At 48.7% G+C, this 22,635-nt stretch overlaps 1 protein-coding gene across 1 annotated transcript in view; it reads right to left on the bottom strand.

The window, feature by feature from the left end:
* Nucleotides 1-1,323: 1,323 nt before the first annotated feature.
* The window catches only part of UCK2 (uridine-cytidine kinase 2), a 76,253-nt gene continuing 54,941 nt past the window's right edge, over nucleotides 1,324-22,635 (bottom strand). The window contains exons 2-7 of the mRNA XM_004424851.3: nucleotides 21,536-21,695; nucleotides 20,612-20,708; nucleotides 15,906-16,048; nucleotides 9,250-9,347; nucleotides 6,753-6,801; nucleotides 1,324-5,250 (exon numbers count right to left, since the gene is read on the bottom strand). Coding sequence (XP_004424908.1) covers nucleotides 5,111-5,250; nucleotides 6,753-6,801; nucleotides 9,250-9,347; nucleotides 15,906-16,048; nucleotides 20,612-20,708; nucleotides 21,536-21,695 — 687 coding nt within the window. The 3' untranslated portion in view covers nucleotides 1,324-5,110. The remainder of the gene's footprint in view (nucleotides 5,251-6,752; nucleotides 6,802-9,249; nucleotides 9,348-15,905; nucleotides 16,049-20,611; nucleotides 20,709-21,535; nucleotides 21,696-22,635) is intronic.

The raw sequence follows: 22,635 nt of genomic DNA on the forward strand, positions 1-22,635 counted from the left end.
AGGACCAGATGATGATAGAAATCCATCTCTCTGGTCCCATCCTCTCAAAGCAGACTTTCCCACATCTCAGGTCTCCTTCCCCACCCCTCTTCTTCAAAACCTTTAAGCAGGTTCTAACAGGTTTCTTTTAATCTGAACTGACGAATGGTTTGATTAAAGCAGCTCTAGTCAAATGGGTGTCTCCTAGTTGTGCAGCAGAAGGTTGGCTCAGAGGATGTTATGACAGAAGGGTGGGAAGACAAAGCAAATTCGCTCAAGGGCTTCACTGGCCTGCACCACTGTCCGTCCAGTTACAACAAGGGAGCAAAACTGAGTTCTGAGAAGTGAGCTGAGTCCCAAGCAAAGCACGAACTCCAGAGGTGGTCCACATAAGACAGGGGAGATGTGAGAGGAACACAGAGAAAACTGGATCACAGCTCAACTGGCTTGCACAACCACTACCTGTGCGACCCAGGCAAGCCACTTACTCTGTGACTCACAGTGTCTTCATTTGTCTGAGGACGATGGTCACACTTGATAATACCAGCTCTTGCAGAGACACCTAAGTGTTATTTAAAAACACAGCAGCCTTCTGAAGGTGGATCCTCTTAAATCCTTTGGATCTGCTGAACTTCTTGATGGGTTTGCACCTGCCAGTGGAATAAGTCGCTGGAAAGAGCAGTGGCTCTGCACAATAATGAGGGTCATTTGTTGCCTGGGAGGCAGTGGGGGAAGCGATGAAAGGGAAGCTGAGAAAGGTGGGGAGGTGGTGGGGGGCTAGGGTGCTCAGAACAGCACAAAAGCCAATTCTTTTAAAATCCTCAGTGGTGAATGACCTGGGTCTTCTAGAAAACAGGGAGATATATGAATATCTATATTGACTGATATATGAATATCAATTAGATGTATTCAGAGTAATCACTTTTCATATGTATGTGTATTCAGTTTGAAGTTGTTTGCATTGTTATAACATAAACTTTCCTCCATCCACCCCCAAAAGTTTACTTTGTTTAGGTTTTGTTTTGGTTTTGAGCATAGAAGTTGAGGAAGGGGTAGTGAACGGCCCAGGGAAGGCAATGGGGGAGGGGACTGCATAAACCAGATGACATCAGTGAGAGCAGGGAGCCCAAACATCCCAGAGAACAGTCTCCAAAAAAGGGACAGAGGAGAAACGTGCAAGTCACTCATCTTGCGCCAGCTGACTAGCCCAGGATCGCGAGGCTTAGCGACAGCGTAACCATCTCCACTCAGCAAGCTCCCCTCCCACCAGCCACTGAGCCCTCACAGCCGCTGACCTCGCTCACTGCGCCTCCTCCAAGCACCACAAAGAAGGCAAGAGCTGGCTCTTTTGGTTCAGTCTTTATTTACAGCAAAGTACATAGTATGTGGTCATTTTCGTTAACTACTAACAATAAAGGCAGGGCAGCAGAAAGAAAAGGAGAAGAGCAAGCATCTGAAAGAAGGAAAAAAAGCCTAAGTCTTGCTTTAGCTACTCACCCTGTTCCTGAGGCAGGACCGGCTAGGCACTCATGCCTCTAAGGGCAGCAAGGAAGCTGACAGCCACATCAGGTACCTGGCCCAAGCAGGGCAGCAGAGGGCTCAGAGACAAAAGATCCAAGGGGACTCTGAGCTCCTGACTCCATGATGATCTTCCCAACCTCTCTCTCCCTTGTTTCATCTGACACCACTGTCTCCCCTACTCCACCCGAAGCACAGGTGAAGAGCAGGAATGGTAGGGAAGTCCAGTCGGCCCTTCCCAGAACAGCTCTGGAATGGCTGACAGGCAGCTGGGAGACTTCAGGGCAGAGGAAACTCTTTCCTGCAAGAGGCTACTCTTTCCCTCCAATGGCCTTGGGCGCTAGCAGAGGTCCAGGCTGCAAAGTCAAGGAAGCTGCACAAGGGCAGCAAAGCAGGTGATGCACAAACCAGCTGGGCTCCAGTCCCTCCTGCTTCCCAACAGCTCTGAGGAGCATGCGAGCCTTCAGCCTGACCTAGTGGCCTAATGAAACTGGCAGCCCACCTGGGCATGGAGACAAGTGTCCAATTCCGAGCCCAGGAGAGGCAGGAAGCCAGTGTACATACGACCGCCGAGCCGCCAAGGCCAGAGCGGGTTGTTGCAGGAACAACTGGTTCTGAAGGGTGAACTGGAGACCTTTCTCTCCCACCCTGCCCCAGACTCCTCTTCAGAGATCCTATTGTCTAACCACCGCCTCTTCGAGGGCTCACCCTATCCACTCCAAATCAAAGGACACCTGGGGTCACAACACTTGCGTCTTCCTTATACAGACTCCCACCTCTCTGTTCCTACTGGTCTCAGGCTGCCCCAAAAAAAGAAACCTGGGTCAGCAGAAGCCCCATTAGCATGAAGGAGTGTGAGGCCAGGCCTTCCCATGACACAGCTTGGATGCTTGTGTCCTAAACACTTGGTCCACGGACAATACCTGGGCAGGAAGGGAGAAGCAAGTGCCGTTGGGTGGCTCTGAAGCCAAGGGACTCCCATACACACACAACCGACATTGGCTCCAGTCTGCTCATCGGTGTCTCCTCCCTGGACAGCAGAGGACCCAGATGACTCGTGTCATGATTTCTGGCCTAATGATTTTTCCCCTGACTCTCCAGTGGAATCAGAGAGCTCTGAAAATATCAAGTCCAGGATTTGTCATTTAGAAAGCTCAAGACCAGACACTCAGTTGGCCAAATGCTGGGGTCGCCATAGAGGGGCAGAGCTTCCCAGCCCTTCGTTGCCTCAGGCGCAGTGTGTCACACAACCAGAGGAGTCATCAGTGCTGCCCAGTGAGCATGGCCCAGTGCCCCCACCCCAGCCACCAAGAATTGATGATGGTTTTACCAGGAGGCAGGGCAGCCCTAGAGTTGTTGCCCAGCTAGCACTGGGCTACTCAGCGACACTGGAGGTTTGGTCCCAACACCATAGGTAGATGAGGAAGCGGCTAAGTAAGTCAAGGCTCAGAGATGAGAAGAATCCATCTTCCAAGGCAGTGGGATACACAGCCAAGGCACTAAATGGTTTGGCACCTGGGAGCTTCAAGTAAAGTGGAGCGTGCTACCCACCGAAAGGCCGGGGCTCCCCCTACATGGGGATGGGCTTCTCCTGAGCACACACAGGCCCCACCAAGGCAAGAGGCCCTTGGATCCTCAGGATCCTAACCCAGGCCTGCCACCCACCCTTCATCTCAGAACCCTACAAGGCATGACTAGAAAGATAACAAATACTGATTCTGAAACACATACTCCAGAACTTATCCATCCCAATGAGTACCGGCCTTCAAAGGAGGCACCTCGGGAGCCTTCCCTTGATCCAACCAGGCGGTTGCTGCCATTGGGGGCTCCCTCCAGAGCCTGTAGCACAGTCTCCTGAATGTCTCAGGGGTGGCAAAGCTCTGATGGAGATCATGTCTGATTTTTTGAAACAGCAAAACAGAATTTAGAATCAACTTGAGACCAGAAAAGGGGAATCAAACGAGATGGTGCTGAGGTCTAAGGGGACAATTCAGGGTGACCAGAGAGTAATGGCATCAGATTTACCTGAATGGCTCCAACGGCCTATGAAAGCAAAGGAAGGAGAAGAGTTCCCCAAAATGTTCCAGGCAGTGGCAGCCACATGGAATAACTAAGGGCATAGCCTGCCAGGCACTGAGATGGTCAACATGGAAATGACAAGGCTCTGGCTCTTCTGCACTTAAAAGCTGAGGCTTTAGGACATATAATCATACTTCCTTGATCTCGCTTGGTCCCCCCATTTCCTCTACCCCTCCACCAAGAATCTTGAGGAATCTGTACTTCTTGCAAAGAAGGAAATTTCCAACAAGAGGGAGCCCTCGGGAAAGTCGGAATTCTTCACCCCAAATGTTTTCAACCTAAGACTCCAACTATGACTTAAATACTCTCTTTCTTCTTCCCTGCTCTACATACCAAGCAGCCACCATATCAGGCAGCAGTATTGTAAGTAAGTAAATCAGGTTGCCTGTGATGCTGCTAGTGACAATCGCTGCTGAAAGGTACATGCTACCCTCATCTTGCTGCAAACCACCACGCCTCGGTGAACAAAAGAGACTACTCCCTACACAGGCAGAGCTCTCTTCCCACCCTGTGAGGGGCTGCCAGCTGTCCTTCAGCCAGCAGAGGTCCTCAATCCAAGCCCAGGCTGCAAGGGGCCACTGTGCACTCCACAATCCAGGAAAGAGCCCAAGGGATCTGATCACTGACTTCCCTGGGAGGCAGGAGAAACCAGGGTTTCCTCCGACATCAACAGGCACGGTTCTATCCCTCCTTCCCCATTCTGTCAGGAAGCAACCCCATCAAGTCCCCATCAGGGAAGGAGAGAGAGGCAGCTCTGGCTTTTGGAGAGACTGAGAAGTGGGAGAGTAGGAAAGGAGTTAGGGAGCTCCCCAAGCAGCCAGAGGTCGGGCGCAGGCCAAGAAGAAAACGCAGAAGACTTGTTCTCCTCAGTGGGCCTCTTCCCTGAGTTTGATCTTTGAGTGGAGGTCTTGCCTAATTTCAACTCAGAAAAAAAGAAAAGAGTATCATCGACATATCATTGAGTTCTGCTCCAAGAAGGTGGCATCTGGTAGGGAAGACAACCAAAGGTCCCCAACTCTACTCCCCTCGAGTCCCATAGGTACTCAGAGCAATGAGACACGAGCCTCCCTCCTCACCCCCGTCTCCCACACAGACGCCTGAGCTGGCCCCACCTGGAACACAATAGGCAGTTTCCCCTTGGTGAGACTCCAGCTCCAGTCCCAAAACACTCAAGTACAGGTCCTCCTGCAAAATACTTATGGCAAACAGCTTTACAGTATTTGTACATTTACACAAAAATAGATCCTTTTATATATATATATGTATTTATAACTGGTTACACGTTGGATTCATAATTAGGCATCACCAGTAGTAGTTGGCACAGTTTGTCATTTAAGCTCAGGGTCAAGTTCTGTTTCATTCTGCCGCTCCAATGTACAAAAAAAAAAAAAAAAAAATCAAAGGCATTTCATCTCCATGGTGTTTTCTTAAATACAGCAATGTCATAGGAAACCATATGTACAGATGAACAGTGCCTCCTAACCCCTCCTCTTGTCTCTTGAAGATAGGGGCCAGGGTCCGAAGGAGACGGGGGTCAATGCGGCCGGCTGCTGGACTCTGAAGCCTGCCTCTTGCGTGAAGGGGTATAGCCGTTGAGATAGCCATTGGTCTGCCGTTTGGAGAGCCCTCCGTTCAGGATGTCCTGGATGTGCTGCACGATGAGGTTGATGGCCACTGTGGGGCAGAGACGAGCGGAGTGTTAGGGACGCACAGAGGGATGGGAGCACACGTGTAGGGCTGTGTGTCTATTTGCATGGAACGGCACACACGAACCAGAAGCTAAAAACTCTTCCAGGTAACTGGCTCTGCCACTTGCAGGCAAGTCACTCCAACTCTCCAACCCTCCAATGTGGCTAATATGACCTCCCTCACAGGAGAGTTCTTAGAGTGCAACAGACAATGCCTGGGACACAGTAAACCCTTAATGAATGGGCTTCTTATCAGGAGATGATCAGAGTCACGACTGGATGAAAGCAATCAATCAAAATTCTGCAGACGTCAGGACCAGCCTTCATTCTGACACCATCAACTAGCTGTAAGACGCTTCCACTGGGCAACGTACCAGCTCCTCATCCCAAGTAGAGCGACCCCACAGAAAGCCCTCTCTTCCAAAGATATTAAAAAGATGGGACTCTCTTTTCCTAGCATTAGAGATAAGTTATACACCTCAGGAAGTTATCAACATTAACATCACCAGACATGGGATAATCAGCAAGAGCTCTCTGAGGTGATGCACGAAGAACACAACGTCTCTTCCCTGGTACTCTCTAGATTGTATGAAATGAATCCAATCACGAGGACATGAAGACAAACCCGAGTTGAGGGCCGTTCTACAAAACAATGGGCCTGTACTCCTCAAAAATGTCAAAAGAGATTTTATCAATATTAAGTTTCCTGAATGTGATGATGGCACTGTGGATATGAATGAAAATGCCCTTATCTTTAAGAAATACAGAGTGAAATATTCATTGCTGTGATTAACTCCCAAATGACTCAGAAAAAATAAAAACTTTTTAAATGGAGAAAAACTGAAATAAATTATAAAGATTATATAGATTATATAAATTATAAATAATAAATGATATTTTATAATAAATTTATAAAGAATAATTTTAATAATGATTATTTTTTAATTAATTAAAATAATTAATAATAATTTTAATCTAATAAATTATAAAGAAAACAGGGTCTTCTTACAGATCAAGTCTGCCTCACTATGCCTATGTCCAGAGATATTCCTACCTCCTGGACAAGCCAAAACAAATAAGTAAATGCACTAGTGGTAGCAACCAGCTCCCTTTAGGAAGGGCTACCTTGATGGCAAGTCATTCTAAATTAGATTAAGAAGGAAATCTGCTTTTGCTAAAAAAATGGCCTCAGATACAAGGTGTCCAAGTGTCATCACTGGGAATGACAGCAGAAGATAGTCTACAGTCCTCTGATTTCTGCCAGAGAAGCACAAGTTCACATCTGCCCTCATATACATACATACATATTCACAGGGGCCTGTTCCCAAGGCCAGATGTATAGGTAGAAATTCTTTTCTGGCTCATAATAGCAGCCTAGTGAGTCAGCACATCCATAGAGCCTTGACTGGTCACCACATCCTGCCCCAAAGTATGATTAACAAAGAGCAGAAGCAATGCCCCACAGGATGACACCCCACGAAGACTCACCTAGATTATCTGCACCTCTAGGAATTATCACATCAGCGTATTTCTTTGTCTGTGGAGAAAGATATTTACATTGCATTAAAGAGGAGTTCAGAGAGAAACTGGCCCAAGGCCCTCTCCCAGGGAATATGGGGAAAGGGCCAGCCTTCTCACTACAGATTCCAGAGGGCGGCAGCTTGAAGCTTCAAACGGAATATTTTTTATCCACTTTATCTAAATCATAATAAATCAGCTTTTTCTTGAGTTCTGATTATTAACGTTTAACATTGTGTCAGCTTACAACCTGCACAGAGAACATGGTCTTTGAAACCAAACACGTAATTGCCTCTTCCCCACTAGGAAAAATATGAATTAAAAAAACCCAGGGGCAGGCCTGTGGTTTAGCGGTTAAGTGCACGTGCTCCGCTACTGGCGGCCCAGGTTGGGATCCCGGGCGCACACCGAAGCACTGCTTCTCCGGCCATGCTGAGGCGGCGTCCCACATACAGCAACTAGAAGGATGTGCAGCTATGACATACAACTATCTACTGGGGCTTTGGGGAGAAAAAGGGAAAAGAAGGAGGACGATTGGCAATAGATGTTAGCTCAGGGCCGGTCTTCCTCAGCAAAAAGAGGAGGATTAGCATGGATGTTAGCTCAGGGCTGATCTTCAAAATAAAGAAACAAAAAAAGAAAAACCCAAACTAAAAGGGGGAGCAGTTCACCTTGGACTTCTACACACACAGTCTGTCTAGCACAAGCGTAAACCCGGAAAAAGTAATCCCCATTGATGACATTTTCATTGGCTCTGTTATTACATTTTTTTTTTTTAAAGGCCATGATTAGACATAATCCTTTTTTTTTTAATTGTTTGAGATTTTGTGGACCATTTTACAAATAACTGTGTCCTGGTGTATAACCTAAGTTTAGGGTAGGACCACATGAACAATGCCTTCAGTACGTGGGCATCTTTACTCTGTGCAGCTTCCAAACAAGAACTGCTGAAACCCAAGTAAGTGTGTCAGGATCAAACCCAACTTGACCTAGGCAGACAGTTTATCAGGTCCAAGCTCCTGACTCACACGGGAATGAGCTGATCTTCCCTGAGCAGAGTGGCTAGACGGTGGGAACAAGGAGAAACAACCCAGAAAATGTTTGTGCAGAATTCTGAGCTCTATTATAACTAAGTTAAACATCAGAAAATTGGTAGTTAACTCTAATGTATGTCCAATAATAAGTTTACTTTGTGTTCTTATTATTAAGTTAAAAAGAGCAGGAGAGGTCCTCAGATGGATGGACGGATGGATAGAATTTCACAGGTCCTGGCCCCCTCTGCCCTCTTCCCAGAAACCTAATCCTGTAACCCGATCCTCTCCAGGAGAATGAATAGGACATACTCAGGCTGACTCACAAAGTCCGCCAGTCCCCATCTGAAACAAAAGTCTGGTTTGACGCAAAACCTACTAACATACTTAAAGAAACAAAGGCGGTTTGGGATCTTAGTTTTCCAGGAGAGGAGAAAGAAAGAAGTTAATTATTAGGAGAAGCAGAGAAACTCCCACACTCGGCCTCACTCTACACCTCTTCTCAACGCCCTCACAGACTCCAGTCTCCCAAAAGATATCGCCCAAGACCAGGCTAACACCCCACCTCTCCTGCTGGGTCTCAGACCTGAATTATAAATCATGAGGGAGTTAGACCAATGGTTTTGCCAACCTGGAGAAGACACCTGACACAGGTGTAGGAGTCTCCTGAATTAAATACCTCTCCTTCCAAAACCACATCTTCCTCCACCACAACCCCACCACTCCACACCTCTTGTCCCTGGCTGCCTTCTCTCAACATTCACCTGTCTACCCTAGAAAGCTGAGGGGTTTCCTGGGCTGAGGGCTAATTCGCTAAAAGCTGAGAATTTCCCCTGTCCCCAACCTTCCTTCTCTGAAAGCCACCTCACTAGAGAGTTCCCAGCTGCCACAGGGAGGACTAATGAGTCCGTGCCAGGATGGAAGTTAGGAAGCATATTCCAGCATGGCTCGATGCTTCCCAAATGGGAATTTATACAGGGGCCAAAGACAGGCTCAAAGCAGGGCTCAGGTGTAGTGGCAGAAGAGACTCAGAAGGGAATACCCTGTAGCTGAGCACTCCCTGCCCCAACACTCCAACCATCACAGACCTTCTGAAGATCCAAATGGTCCAGTCTATCCTTAGATATGATGCACCCTCAATAAAGGGTCTCACATCATGAGCCCAAAGCAAGAAGCATAGAGCTTGCTGGAAATTAGACAGCAGGATCCTAAAGGGCTACCCCGAAAAAGAGTGGCAGGACAGAGCTCCCAGAGCACACAGTGTTAGGACCCCAAGAGCCACAGGCTGTCCTTTCTTGAGACTTCAGGAGAGAGGGTTGCTCAGAGAGAGGAAAGAGATTCAAGCTGGGGAGCGCCAGCAATTTGCATACCTTTATTTGTATGATTAAATTTTAAATGGTCAATTCAACAAAAAACAAACCAAGAACCCAACTCACTGGCAAGCAGAATTCCTCAAAGGCAGGCTTGACAAACGTAATGTACTGAGATAAAATCTGCTCAAGGTCCCTCCCTCTTTCGCTGATGTCCCTTAATACTAGAAGAGAAAGAAAAACAAGAATCAAGAAAATGGTGCATGAGCCAACACAGGTCCACCCTCCAAGAGGCAGACCAGGCTCACACAGGCTCCACAATGACTCTGCATGATTCACAAGCCGGATTCCTGAGAGAGCTGGCCAAGAGCAGGTCAGCAGCAGCTTCGGGAAAAACAAATTACATTTTTATGTCTCACTACAGTCAAATTCGACTACAACAAAATGCTCTCTGAGGCAAAAGGCTGTCCAGCCTAGGCCGACCGTCTTCGTGTTTCAAGCACCATGTGACCCAAATAAAATTTCATTGTGAACCAAAAAAAGCAGGACAGTTCTGGAGAGCTCCTAGCAGGAAGTGGACGGGGCCCAGAGAGGTGGTGGGGCTTCCTGCCAAAGGGGGCGGGTTGCCGGGAGACTTCCTCCTTTGCTCACCTCGGTCCTGTCCCCTTGCACGCACTTACCTGTGTGCATTCCAGTGACCTGCTTCTGATGTACCACCCCATCACGCCCGGCTCCTACCCACACTCCAGCCCCTGTGGGGTGGAAGGCAGGCGGAGGGTCCGGCTGTGGTCAGCCATTCCTGCTGACCTCCAGAGGTTTGCGAATAGATAACCATTTAGGGAAAGACGAGAGAACCATGGTTTAGGAACCTGTGTGCTAGAGTTCTGAAGCAGCCCAGATTGACCCAAACTCAGCATCTTCTACCTTCTTCCTCTCGGGCGTTGTTATTCAAGGACTTTCATCAAACACTGTTTTTAATAGAGTCTTTTGGGGGCCGGCCCTGTGGCTTAGCGGTTAAGTGTGCGCGCTCTGCTACTCCGACGCACCGCTTCTCCGGCCATGCTGAGGCCGCGTCCCACATACAGCAACTAGAAGGATGTGCAACTATCACATACAACTATCTACTGGGGCTTTGGGGAAAAAAAAAGGAGGAGGATTGGCAATAGATGTTAGCTCAGAGCCGGTCTTCCTCAGCAAAAAGAGGAGGATTAGCACGGATGTTAGCTCAGGGCTGATTTTCCTCAAAAAAAAAAAAAAAAATAGTCTTTTGTCAAAAAAATGGAAAAGGGTATAACCATGTAAGCAACTGGAGTACTGGTTCTACAACTGTACATGAACCTCCCTGAGCCTCAGTTTCCCCCAAACTCAGCAGTGAGTTTGGAAGGAGATTTGTTTTAAATCTTAGTGCCATGAGCTGTTAAATCTTTCACCCCATCCATCCATCTACAACCACTTGCGATGGCCCCTGGGCTCCTCTCGACCATTTCTCAGGATGCAGACTCAAGCGTGGGATGAAACGCACCGTAAACAAACATAGGGAACACCTATGAGTGAATTTCTGGAAAGCCATGCTTCTAAATAATTCCATGTTTATGTCCGCACATGGGTGCGCATGCACACACGGCGGGGGGTGGGGGGGGACAGGAAAGAGGGCAAGTGTTGTGGTTCTGATCCAGGCTGGCACGACGGTCTGTAAGATCAGATGACTAGGAAACTGTCAGGAAGACCACATTCCAGACAGTCAGATCCCAGTGCTACCACCACCTGACTTTTCTACCAGCTCCTCGACTTACAGGGGTTTCTCCCACACGAGCACTGGTAATAAAATGGTTGGTTGGTTCCTAATGCGTCAGGACTAGCCTCGGAATCCTTCCCGCCCGCCCGCCCGCCCAGACCAGCGGCGGAGCCTTCCCCAGCCAGGAAACAGTCTCTGTGGATATTTCGACACAGGGCCTACTCTGGCTGCCCCAGCAGCTCTGCCAGGGAGACTCGGCCAAGGAGGAGCCCGAAGAGCTGCCACGTGGCTCACCCTCGTAAGCCTCTGGCACACGGGGCTAACAAGCTCAACGCGGCCAAAACACACAGCACAGCGGCCTCCAGTTCTTCACACGTCTCCAGATAAAGTCCAAAGAAAAAAGGAAGCCAGACCAAAAGGCTATCAGAGCTGGGAAAAAACAAACACACGCCCGCACTTAGGCAGCTTTTATTTATAAGCCCTGCAAAAGCCTGGTGCCGGGCTTGTTTCGCAAGAATATGGCTTGCACACAACTGCTGACAGCTTTAGCATGGTAGGAACCTTCGTCCTTCCCCCAGCACGCACCTACATGTGCGCACGCTCCTTTCACATAGCTCTCCACTGCCCTCAGCCCGGGCCTGCAGCTCCCTGCCATCTTGCAGACCTGATAGCTTTACCTGTTACGTCACTGGAGTGAGGACGGACCAGGGAGAAAGCAGGTGGCACAGGTGAGCCACACTGATGCTGCTCAGGAGCCCAAAAGTCACTTCTTTTTCCACCATCTGGAGCAATAGGGGCAAAACTGACCTGGATTTGAATCCTGAACCCATTAACCACGACCTCTGTGACCTCAGATGAGTTTCTTAACCTCTTTGAATCTCACTTTCCTTAACTGTAAAATAGAGGCAAGTTGTTCCTTAGGAATACAGAGAGATGTACATAAAAGTCTCTATTTAGCACTGCGGCAGGCACACGCGTTCAATAAACCTGAGCTTCTATGATGATTACGGTGACAACAGAACCTGAGGAAGCTTCAGGAGGGGGATAGCTCCTGATAGAGCAGACCATTGGGAGACCATTGGGAGGGCAGGAACCACGAACTCAGGGAAGCGTGTTGGACCCAGCTGAGAGCAGGGAGCCTGCAGAGCAGCTGGAAAAGTGGGTGTGGGAGCGCAGGAGGGGTCAGCAGGGCACAAACACATGGGAAGCCTGGAGGGAGACACAGGGAAGACAGGGAGGAGTCATCATCCTACAGTTTCCACCCTGGAAAAGGAAACAGGAAATGGGTCAGAATGTTGCCCAGACATCGGGAACGTGCAAAATCAAAAGGCATGGCCCGCCTCTGCTCCCCAAGAGGCTTCCATCGAGTTATCACCTTAAACAGACCGAGACCCCTCCTTGAGCCAAGGACAACACAGGGCCAGCCAGTGTACTGCGCTGAAACACCCTGCTCCTCAGGCACAGTCAGGAAACGGGGCCAAGCCAAGGACTGAGTCAGAACAAGGTCTTGGCATAAACCGGAAACTCGAGAGACTCAAAACCGGCTCCCTCACCATCACTCTGACCCCAGCACATTTGCTGGGTCAGGATGGGCCCTTTCAGAGGAGGAGTGAAGGGCAGGAAACTACGAGTCTACCCACCTTCCCTGCTTGGCTTCCACTTCAGCCCTTCCAAATCCATCAGTGCTCCTTCTGGTCAGCTAAAGCCAAGACTATTTAGAAGGACCCCGAATAAATACAATTCCTCAATGGTTACGTCAATTCACTTTTAAAATCAGTTGAGGAAATGTGTTACTCTAGTAAAAGGACAGACTATCTCAAGACCCCAGCCTTAACTCCATGTGAACTGGGCACAGAGAATTATGGTGGGAGACAGACTGGGTGTCAGCAGTCCTAGTCCCCCATCTCAGTTCTTCCCTGTCCCCAAATTCAAGGGTGGGTTAGGGTAAATAACACACATAGAGGGAAGGAGAAGGCAAGTACTGCTGAAAGGAAACCAATTCTCTAGAAGTACCATGGGTCCCCAGGGGAAAGAGGTCTTTCCAAGGCTGCAGAACTCAAAGGCAGATCCCCCCTCCCACATGATGGTCAACTTGGAATGTGAGGGTCACATGCCCAGGAGGGTGTGACACACAGATGGGTAAAACCATGGGGCTAACTCCAGGAACGTTCTTATGCCCACCAGCTGCTCCTGACCAACCCATCTTCACCCTTACCATGCACCCTCCCATCCGACAAAGTACACGCCAGGCATGTTTCTTGTCCTATGTGGATGGAGAATTAATTTGTAGAGAGAGAACGTGGAAAAGTCCCACAAGTCCACCAGGAAAGTGACTCTCCAGTGGGTGACATGAAAAGACAGCAGATCTGAAAGGAGAAAGCAGCAAGGAGCATCAGGGCAGGCAGGGGCTATAGAACTGACCCTAAGAAACCCCCAGAGAGGACTACCATCACCTCAAGTCTTTCCCCCATTTCACATAAGGATCCCAGTACAAGAAAGGGAGAGAGAATTTTCTGTTTAATCTACACTATGATTATCTGTTTGATTTAGAGGCCAAGATTCATTTGATTGCCAAGGACATTGCCACTACACAATTTTGGTTCTAATTTCTCTTGCAATGCCTTGCACTCCCTCCTCCTCAAGCATAACTGCATCCCCTGGGACCTTAGTATCACCTGCTGGACTAACGATGGCACAGCCCAATGTCACCAGCTCCTGAAGATGTGACCACTCAAGAGGTTCTGACCAGCCCTGAAGGAAACTCAGGAAAACAGAACAGGGGCCGGCCCCGTGGCGTAGAGGTTAAGTGCGCACGCTCCGCTGCTGGCGGCCTGGGTTCGGATCCCGAGCGCGCACCAGTGCACCGCTTGTCAGGCCATGCTGTGGTGGCATCCTACATAAAGTGGAGGAAGACGGGCACAGATGGTAGCCCAGGGCCAGTCTTCCTCAGCAAAAAAAAAAAAAGGAGGATTGGCATGGATGTTAGCTCAGGGCTGATCTTCCTCACAAAAAAAAAAAAAAAAACAGAACAACATCTTACCACCTCGGGTGCAGCAGATTTCTGATCTACCACATCGATATGTATTGACTAATGCACTGCCAGGCATTTACGTGCATCACCTCTAATCACCACAACTACCCCAGGACTACTAATCATTAGATGATTAACCAATAGAAAACTGAGGTACAAAGAGGTTAAAACATAATTTACCCCAAATCACACATCTACCAAATGGTGGAACCAGGATTAAGTCCAGCTCATGTGACTCCAACTTTTTTCCCGCAATGCATCATGCTGCCTCCCTAATTTGCCAAGCTATTATGGACATGGAGCAGATCAACCAAGGCAGGACGTGGGTTTGTGGAGTCAGGTGATAAACCAGGTCCTGGAGCAGATGCATGAGGGATTGTCAGGCTCAGTTATCTCAATTATCTATCAAAAACGACCACGCAAGTCTCAACTGGCCAGAGTCACACCCTAAAAAACAGGCCTGTCTCCCTCATATTACCCATAAAGAAACCCAAGCCTGCGAGGTCACAAGAGCCCCTAAAGTCACAAAGCTGGCTGAAGGCTCTGCTGGGACTAGAATACAGGCTTCTCACTCTCCTTCTTTTTTCCATCACAGAGTCCTACCTCTCCCCCACTCACCTGGGAGCTGAAATGTAGCTCCATCTTACTAATAAAGTGTGGATCCTGTTACTACTTGGGAGTGCAAAACCCAGGGACTTGTTTCTCCATATTCTGCTGGTTCCATTTATAGTTCCTGCAATGAGAGTACTGAATTGGATAAACTACAAATTTGTTTCATGAACCGAGAAGAGAAAATTTCACAGACTGGGACTGGAGCTTACAAAATTTGAATTTGCCAATGATTTGCTCTGTGACCAGGAGCTAGCCTTGTCATTTCCTGTGTCTCGCTTCTCGTTCGCATAATGGAGACTCAGAGCCTTAGTCACCTTCCACTCCTCTCTTCGGTCACCCCCACCCCACTGCCTTTGCTGGGTCCTGTCAGTTCTAACTCTGCGGGTATCTTTCTCATCTCTCCTCATCTCTCCATCCTCCTCCCACCACCTACGGATGACAGCTCTACCTGTAGTCCAGATCAGCAAAACAGTCCCCCTGGCTGCAGTCTTCACTTATATTTCCCCAGTCAGAATAATCTTCCAAAAGAGATCTGAGGCCGCGTTATTGCCCTGCTCAAAACCCCTCAGTAGGAACCAAATTGGAAGCTTCAGTCCCCACAACCTGCCCCAAGCTACTTTCTCGTGTCTCTTCATATAGCCCTCTGTGAACTCCAGCCACCTGCCTGTCAGAACAAGCCATGTGTGTCTATATTTGCACCATGTACCTTCTTGGGTTGCCTACACCATCACCCGACCACATCCAAGACCTACCCCTCTTTCTCCTGAAGACTCCCGATCGCTCTAGGGGAAGCAAGCTCTCTGTTCAGTGTCCTACAGAGCTGAATTCACAAGCTCAGCTCCCCAACCCACGAGCAGTCCTGTGTCTTCAGTACACAGGCACGAGGGTCTCACACAGGCCCATGCTCAGTAAGGCCTGCAGAGGGAACCACCGACTTTGCTCTGGAGCTAGCTGAACAGAGTGACACAACCTCCATAGAGCTTTCTGGAAAATGAAGGGCTAGAGAAGCAGGCTGCTAGGATGAGCTGCCCAGCACTGCAGGCACAGGGTGTTCCTGCCCACAGATGTCCTACGGTTGTTCTTGTCTTGATTGCGGTGCCTGGGAAAATCAGAAGGAACTGAGCATTTAATCAAACCTTTTTCCAGCAAAACCGTAATGTAAACTTCTTATTTCATCTCCGTGATCTCACAAGCCTTGTGTTATCCAAAACAGTAAGTGACTAACCCCTTCTCAAACATCACCAAACATTTGGGCAGCAGCACATCCTGGGGCTGAACTGACACAGCTGGGCTGGGCCACATGGCCACAAGGCCACCTCAGGGAAAGCACGGGCTTCAGACTCAGGGAGGGCAGGGAGCTGTGGCAGGCCACCAACAGGGCCACCGGAGGCTTTGAGAACGCACCTCTGCGGGAAAGCCGAGTGTCTGCATCTGTGTCCACGAAAAGCTTCATCTGGAACAGGTCCCGCACCTCCTGGGAGTAGAAGGCCAGGATCCCTTCAAAGAGCACCACGTCCGCGGGGTACACAGTGACCGTCTCCTCCTTCCTGCAAAGCACAGAGCAGATGACGGGCCCAGCCAGGCAGGGTGAGAGAGGGAGAAGGAGAACAGAAGCAAGAGCACGCTGGGGGCTTGGGGTCCTTCCCCCTCAGACCTAGGGTGGGGCTGCAAGGGTTTAGCTAACACAGCCTTATAGAGCCCTCAGACCACCACCAAAGACCCAAAAAAGGGCGATCACGGCTGGGGCAAAGGTCTCCATTGACCAGTTCTTCTGGGCTTTCGCCATAAAGCAGAAACAGAGGGCAGACATCCTTCTCCTTGGGAGAAAAAACCAGCTGTTGAATGAAGAATAAAGACAGACAAAAACAGATGTGCTTTTTTTTTCTCTGAAGGCGTCTCTAGGAATGCTCTCAGGCCTGGCATTTATGGAACCTAACACTCTGAACTTTCAAAAACAGAAACTCACAGTTTTCTCCCAACAACCCCACTCCCTCCTCCCCCAGTCCTGAGGCAGCTGGAAGGAGGGAGGAAGGGACAGAGGGAAAAAAGAAAGCTCAGAAAAGAGGATGGAGAGGAGAAAACTTCTATGTAGAAGTAAAGACTCCCGAAGTCTGTGTGGTCTGGCTCCCCCACAGGCCGGCTTTGTGGCCAGGGGTCAGTCCCCGAGTTCCCTAGAGCTCCTCTTCCTTATCAACAAAGCAAGCACACACATTACCTCATCCATCTATCCCACAGGGGTGGGAAGCCCAAGGCAGATACTAATGAAACATGACTTTTCAAAAGCCAGGGGGGTGAAACATTGCTAAATGGATAAATGGGGCCTGCTGGATCCAGCTCGCCTCGCCTCAACTTTCATTGTATTCTTATCCTTTGATTCTGTCCTAAAACTACCTTGCACGTCACCTACTGACTCTTGCTCAAAATTCACTGAAAGGGAAGCAATGAGTACCACTGCAAGGTTCACTACTCACCCTGACTAGTGGACCAGCAAATGTCTGTGAATAAAACCAAATAAAACAACTTTTTTTAAAGTTTCTTAAGACAATAGGTTTATCTGTGCAAACACAGGGAGGTCAGAAGCAGCCGCCAACTAAAGAGGATGACACTCGAACTTCCCTCCCATAAACTCTCAGATTCCTTATCAGCTCAGACCCTTGGGTTTCTGCCTAAATTCTAAGGCAGGCACTGCTGGAAAAGCTACTAAGGAGGCAAAATATGCAGCAGAAAAGGACCAGGTTAGTAAGATTAGGAGACTCTCTAGAACAATGGTGTAAGTCCAGATGTACACAGAATCATCTGGGGAGCTTTGAAAAAATATTTATACCTGGACGCCATCCCCCTGGGGCTCAGATTTCATTAGTCTGGGGTGGAGCCAGAGCAATGATATTTTTAGAAAGCTCCCCAGGTATTTCTAATGTGTAGCCAGGGCTGAGGAGCACCAGTTTAGAGGAATGTCAGCTACCAGGAATCAGGCTTCCCACTGTGGTTCAGGATAAGGAAGCAAACTGGGCAGAGTCCAGAAGGGAAATGGATAGGGAAATGGATCAATGAGTGAGTGAAATAAAGCGACTCCAGGCAACCGCCCTGGGCCAAGGAGAGGATGAGAAAGGCTTTGCTGGAAAGCAAAGAAAACATGTGTCTGGGATTCCCAGGCTGCCATGTAAAAAACACACTAACGGAGAGCACAAGGACCATGCCGGGTTTACATATACTGACGCTCCCTCAAGTGTTGATCAGGATGCCTAACTGATCAACACTAGAAAGGAATAGGTGGTTTTCCAACTCAACAGACACGCCTCTCCAATCCTGGGAAAGTAAGGAGAACACAACTGCTTGCTTTGTGGTTCGTGCCCAAAGAAGTTGGAATCGATCACGTCCCAAGTCCACACATAGGTCTGGGTGGAAGAAACTTTCAAAACAGCTCAGAGCTAAAAATATTTATTGAGCAACTACTAGCCCAGCATGTGCGAGGAGCCACCGGTGCAATATTCAGCTTAAGAGTTTAGAGCGTGGCTGGGAAGTCCACATACGAAACCCAGACTATCAGAGCATTGCAGTAACCTAGTCCAACCTTCTCATTTCACTTATGAGGAAGGGGAAGACCAGAGAAGGGTATTTACAGCAGATATGTGTCTTCTCTGTCTTAGTTCAACATTTGTTTGTATGTCACCACGAAAGGCCCATGGGTTGGGCAGGATCTGTTAACCCTGAAGAGCTGGGTCCCTAACGAGTGCCCCTTGAGAGTTGGGGGTATTGCTGGTGCGGGGGTGGTGGGGGCAGGAAAATTTTCACAGAAGAGATGGGTTGTGGACCACTGAAGAACAGAGTTTTAAAATGTAAGGTATGAAAGGAATCAGGAGAAAAAAGTGAAACATGTCTGGATGGGAATTCTGCTGGGGTTTCTTTGGTTAATACATGAACTTGATGGAGTTGGTGTAGCACAAGGCACTCATCTTCTCCTCCATCCCTCAACTCTAAGCTGGTCAGGTCCTGACTCCTGCCAACTACCCTCATGTCCACTGCCTTACTTCAGGCCCTTATTGGTCTCTCATCTGGGCTACTCCAAGGGCTTCACAAATAGCATCGCAAATCCTTTCTTCCTGTCACCAGAATGACCCTTCCAATCCTACATAGCAGCCATTGTGGCTCCCTACTGCCAACACATCTGCACTCCTGGCCTTGGCGTCCATAGCCCCTCCTGATCTGAGGCCTGCCTACCTCCCAGCTTCCTTCTTCTCCTGCGGCTCTTCCCACACACCAATCCCATCCCTCCACAGCCACTCAACTGCAATTCCCTACCAAGCTTGTCCCTAAAATGCCTCCCTACCCATTACCTTGGCAATCTCTTTCCTCAACAACTTCTTATGCTTTCCAATATACAGCTTAAGTATCCCCTCCTCTATGCCACCTGCTCTAAATACCGCAGCCCTGCCTCCCTCCCTTACACTCCACCACAGGCCCTTACCTTCGTTGTCATGCTGCATTTTAATTCTGTAGCAGTGCCCCGCCTTGGACCTGAGAGGTAGTGGGCTAGACTGTCTCTCGTCAACTTGACATTACCACCACTCCCTGCAAAGGCTAGAAACTACAATTCCCAGAATCCCTTTCCCCACAGGTTCCCAGGTTACTTTGCCAATGAGAGACTTAGAAGATGAAGTGAAACAAAATCCGTAATTTTTAGATCATAATAGCAAGACAAGAAAACTTTGCAGACACTCCACAAGTTCCCACCTCGAGGCTGTGGGCTCAGATGCGGCAGCTTCTTGGACTCGCCATGAACCCTGGCTTCTTCTCCACTGCCTCAGGCTGCAGTTGGTGGGGACTATTTTCTCCGATTCTCTGGCTGCAGCCTCCCAGATCTTCACCCTCCCAGCCCCCTCATCATTCATGTTAGCTCCAATTTCTACACTAAACCTCTTTATTCCTGCACGGTCTGTAGTGGTTTGATGCTGGAGGAGGATCTTGAACTTTGAATCTCCATCACAGTAGACTCTGGTCCATAATAGGAAGTGCTCCAGAAGATACTGGTGAGGGATGAAGGTGAGTACCAAAGCAGCCTGGCTTTCCATCTCAGTGTGCTCTTTCTCTTGTTCCTCCTCTAACCAAATCTCTGCCACACCCTCAAATTCTGGCTTGTGAGACAGGCATAGAATGTGTGAGGTTTACTGCATTAGAGGCTGCCTGAGATGTGTACTAAAGGAACACACAGGGAGATAAAGATTGGGCTTTTGATTATAGAAACATTTGGTAGCAAAAGATGTAAGAGATCTAATTTCTCATTTAAAAAAAACCAACTCAAGAGAGAATGGAATCCAGGAAGGAAGAATGAAAGCAGATGGGAGAAACTTTCAAAACAGCCCATGGCTAAAAACAACATTTATTGAGCAATTACTAGTCCAGACTATGGAAGGATCTACACGTGGTACAAGATACTATTTAAGAGTTTTGAGTCGGCCTGGGAAGTCCCAAAGACAACAGAATGAGCAGAGAGCTCTGCACAGCTCTGAAGGAGCGTGGGGTCCGGCCAGCAGGAGTGAAGTCCTCCAGGAGCCCCTTCCCACCACTCAGAGGGCAGGGAGATGAGATTGAAGTCAAGGCAATCCTCTATTCCTCATCAGGAGCGTGAAAACAGATAAATGGAAAGGACTGGTCTGATGTGGTTGAGGAACTCTGGAGGGTTTAGTCTTTGGTCTCTGGCGACCTCAGTGCCCTTACTCTCTCCACACAGTCCAATCCCAAGTAAACCAGGAGAGCAGAAAGAATAGTTCTTTGTTCTTCTTCCTGCCCTTCCTCTGCCCCACCCCCTTATATCTTATTCCAGGAACAACAGTTCGGGGATGTGGATCAGGACAAATGTCCCTGACTTGAGCCCAAATTCATGAACCCATCCTTCAGTGTTAACGGAAGGTGATGACCGGACTGTTCCAGGAAGCACCTGGATAAACTCTCTAACCCGTGCACACCCATGGCACACGCCACTGCCACTGCCCCCTCACAGACAGGCTGCAGCGGGCAGCGGGCAGTGGGAGGACAGAGGCCTGGTGCTCGAGAAATGGGGATGCTCTGGGGAGCAACAGGTAGCAATCCCCAGCCCAGAGCAGCTCACTTACCGGGAATGGGAGACAAAGTCATACACGGGAATCTGGACTGTTTTCCCTTCGGTGATTTCTTTGAGTGTTTTGAAGATGAGTTCATTGTCAAAGGCATCTGAAGGTAAGCAAACTTAAAATGTTTCTTAATTTTAAAATGATTTCTCCTATAATCATGCACAGGACATCCATACAAACCTGTGTTTCACATATGTATATCACACCCTAGAGAAGCATATCCCCCCCCCAAAAGCCAGATTTCTACCCAAAGCAGAATGCAAACTCTGTGTCTCAAAACAGAATGTATGAATGAGTTCTGAGAAGTGGATTTCTTTTTTCTCCCTTGATATTGCATCCCTGGCCTCAGACACCTCTCTCCTCCCTCTCAATTCAGCTGCTGTCCTGGGAATTGGCATGTTAACCTGGAAAGCATGCTCACGACGAGGGGAGTGCAGCAGGCACCATGCCAACAAGTTTTCATTGCAACAATGATAAGCAACTCAAACCAGCTAAAGGGGCAGTGTGCTGATCTGGGACTGTCAGGGCAAAAGTCATTCAGATAGCCATCCTGGACCATCCATCTCCGTTTCTGCTGGTCAGTGAGTTTCACACACACGCTATGTGCATGCACGTGCAGGGTGGTGGGGGAGGTTGTGACACAGGCTGCTTCAGATCAGAGGAGGCAGAAGAACCAGCTGTGTATGTTCTATCCTGTGTCTGGCCCATCTTGAGTAACAGGCTCATACAGAGTCACCCTTGTTCAGACACAGATTCGATCAGTATTTAAGGAGCCAAGCACTACATGATGTGTTGCAAAATTCCTTCATATAAGCCCCCCCTGTAGGTACCTATTAGTCCTGTTTTATAAACGGGAAACAGACTCAGAGAGGTTAAGTAACTTCCTCAATCCACAAACACACATACTCCTTCAATTCCCCAACTTACCCGGGTGATCAAAATTGAACTGGCCCTTCAGGGCTTTGGCCTTCTGCTCTGAAGTGAGGACACGGTAGAAGCTATCCTGGCTCAGGATGACCACTTGCTTCTGGCGATAGTCCACCTCATTCTGTCCAAGGAGTTGCACAATCTTAGCACAAACGGAAGACTGTAAGGAAAGAAGAGAACACCAAGGAATACAGGGAAGTCCAGAGTCACCAGGCTGATGCACAAGCCCTAAGGAACAGCTTTTAGAAGGAAGAACCCAAAGGCTACCATCTTGTATGATGGATCAGAAGGATACGCCTGCTGAGAAGGAGGTCTGGGGGTCCCAAAGTCTCTTCCTCCCCTTCCTTAACACAACTTACTACTCTCAGGTATCCGCAGGGAAGGCAGGGGAAAAGAGGGCAGTAATTTCTACCTCCTCTTCCATAAATCCTTTCCCAAAGCCACTAATAAAAGATTACACTAATTTATTCTTCCCTGCTTGTGCCCTGGCATAGATATACAAAAAGGGCAGCAGGAAGTGGAAAGAGGGCACATTGATGATGTAGATAGGCCAAAGGGCCTCTGGGTCATGAAGTGACTGGGCATCCATGGGACATCTCTCAGCCCCTGCACATCTCTTTGTGTCAACAGAGTCAAAAACCACAGCAGAGAGCTCAGCTAGTTAGTAGTAAGGCCAAGGTCGTGGCTTTCATGCTACTTCTGTTGGTTACTTTTGCTCTGTCCATGGCTGTGGACTTCTTCACCCTCACAGTAAACCACGTGGCCTTTTCACAGATGTGTGTCACCACTTACGGAGCTGGAGTGATGCAGAACACAAGCAGCGTCATTACCTAAATCAACTAGTGGTATCCCAACAAAGAGTGGGGATGCCAGTTCCACAGGAACTCAAACCCACACGCTTCATGTTGTGTTGCTAGTAACACACCTATCTACCTCTTTTATCTCCAATAACACACACTCTTTGTATCTCCAATAACACACACTCTTTGTAAAGGAAAAGTATAAAAACACAGGCACTCGGGGCAGGCCCGTGGCTTAGTGGTTAAGTGTGCGCACTCTGCTACTGGAGGCCCAGGTCCGGATCCCGGGCGTGCACTGAT

This window comes from Ceratotherium simum, chromosome 2 (genome assembly GCF_057802395.1).
Source record: "Ceratotherium simum simum isolate JZ-2026a chromosome 2, ASM5780239v1, whole genome shotgun sequence".
NCBI classification, from domain to species: domain Eukaryota; kingdom Metazoa; phylum Chordata; class Mammalia; order Perissodactyla; family Rhinocerotidae; genus Ceratotherium; species Ceratotherium simum.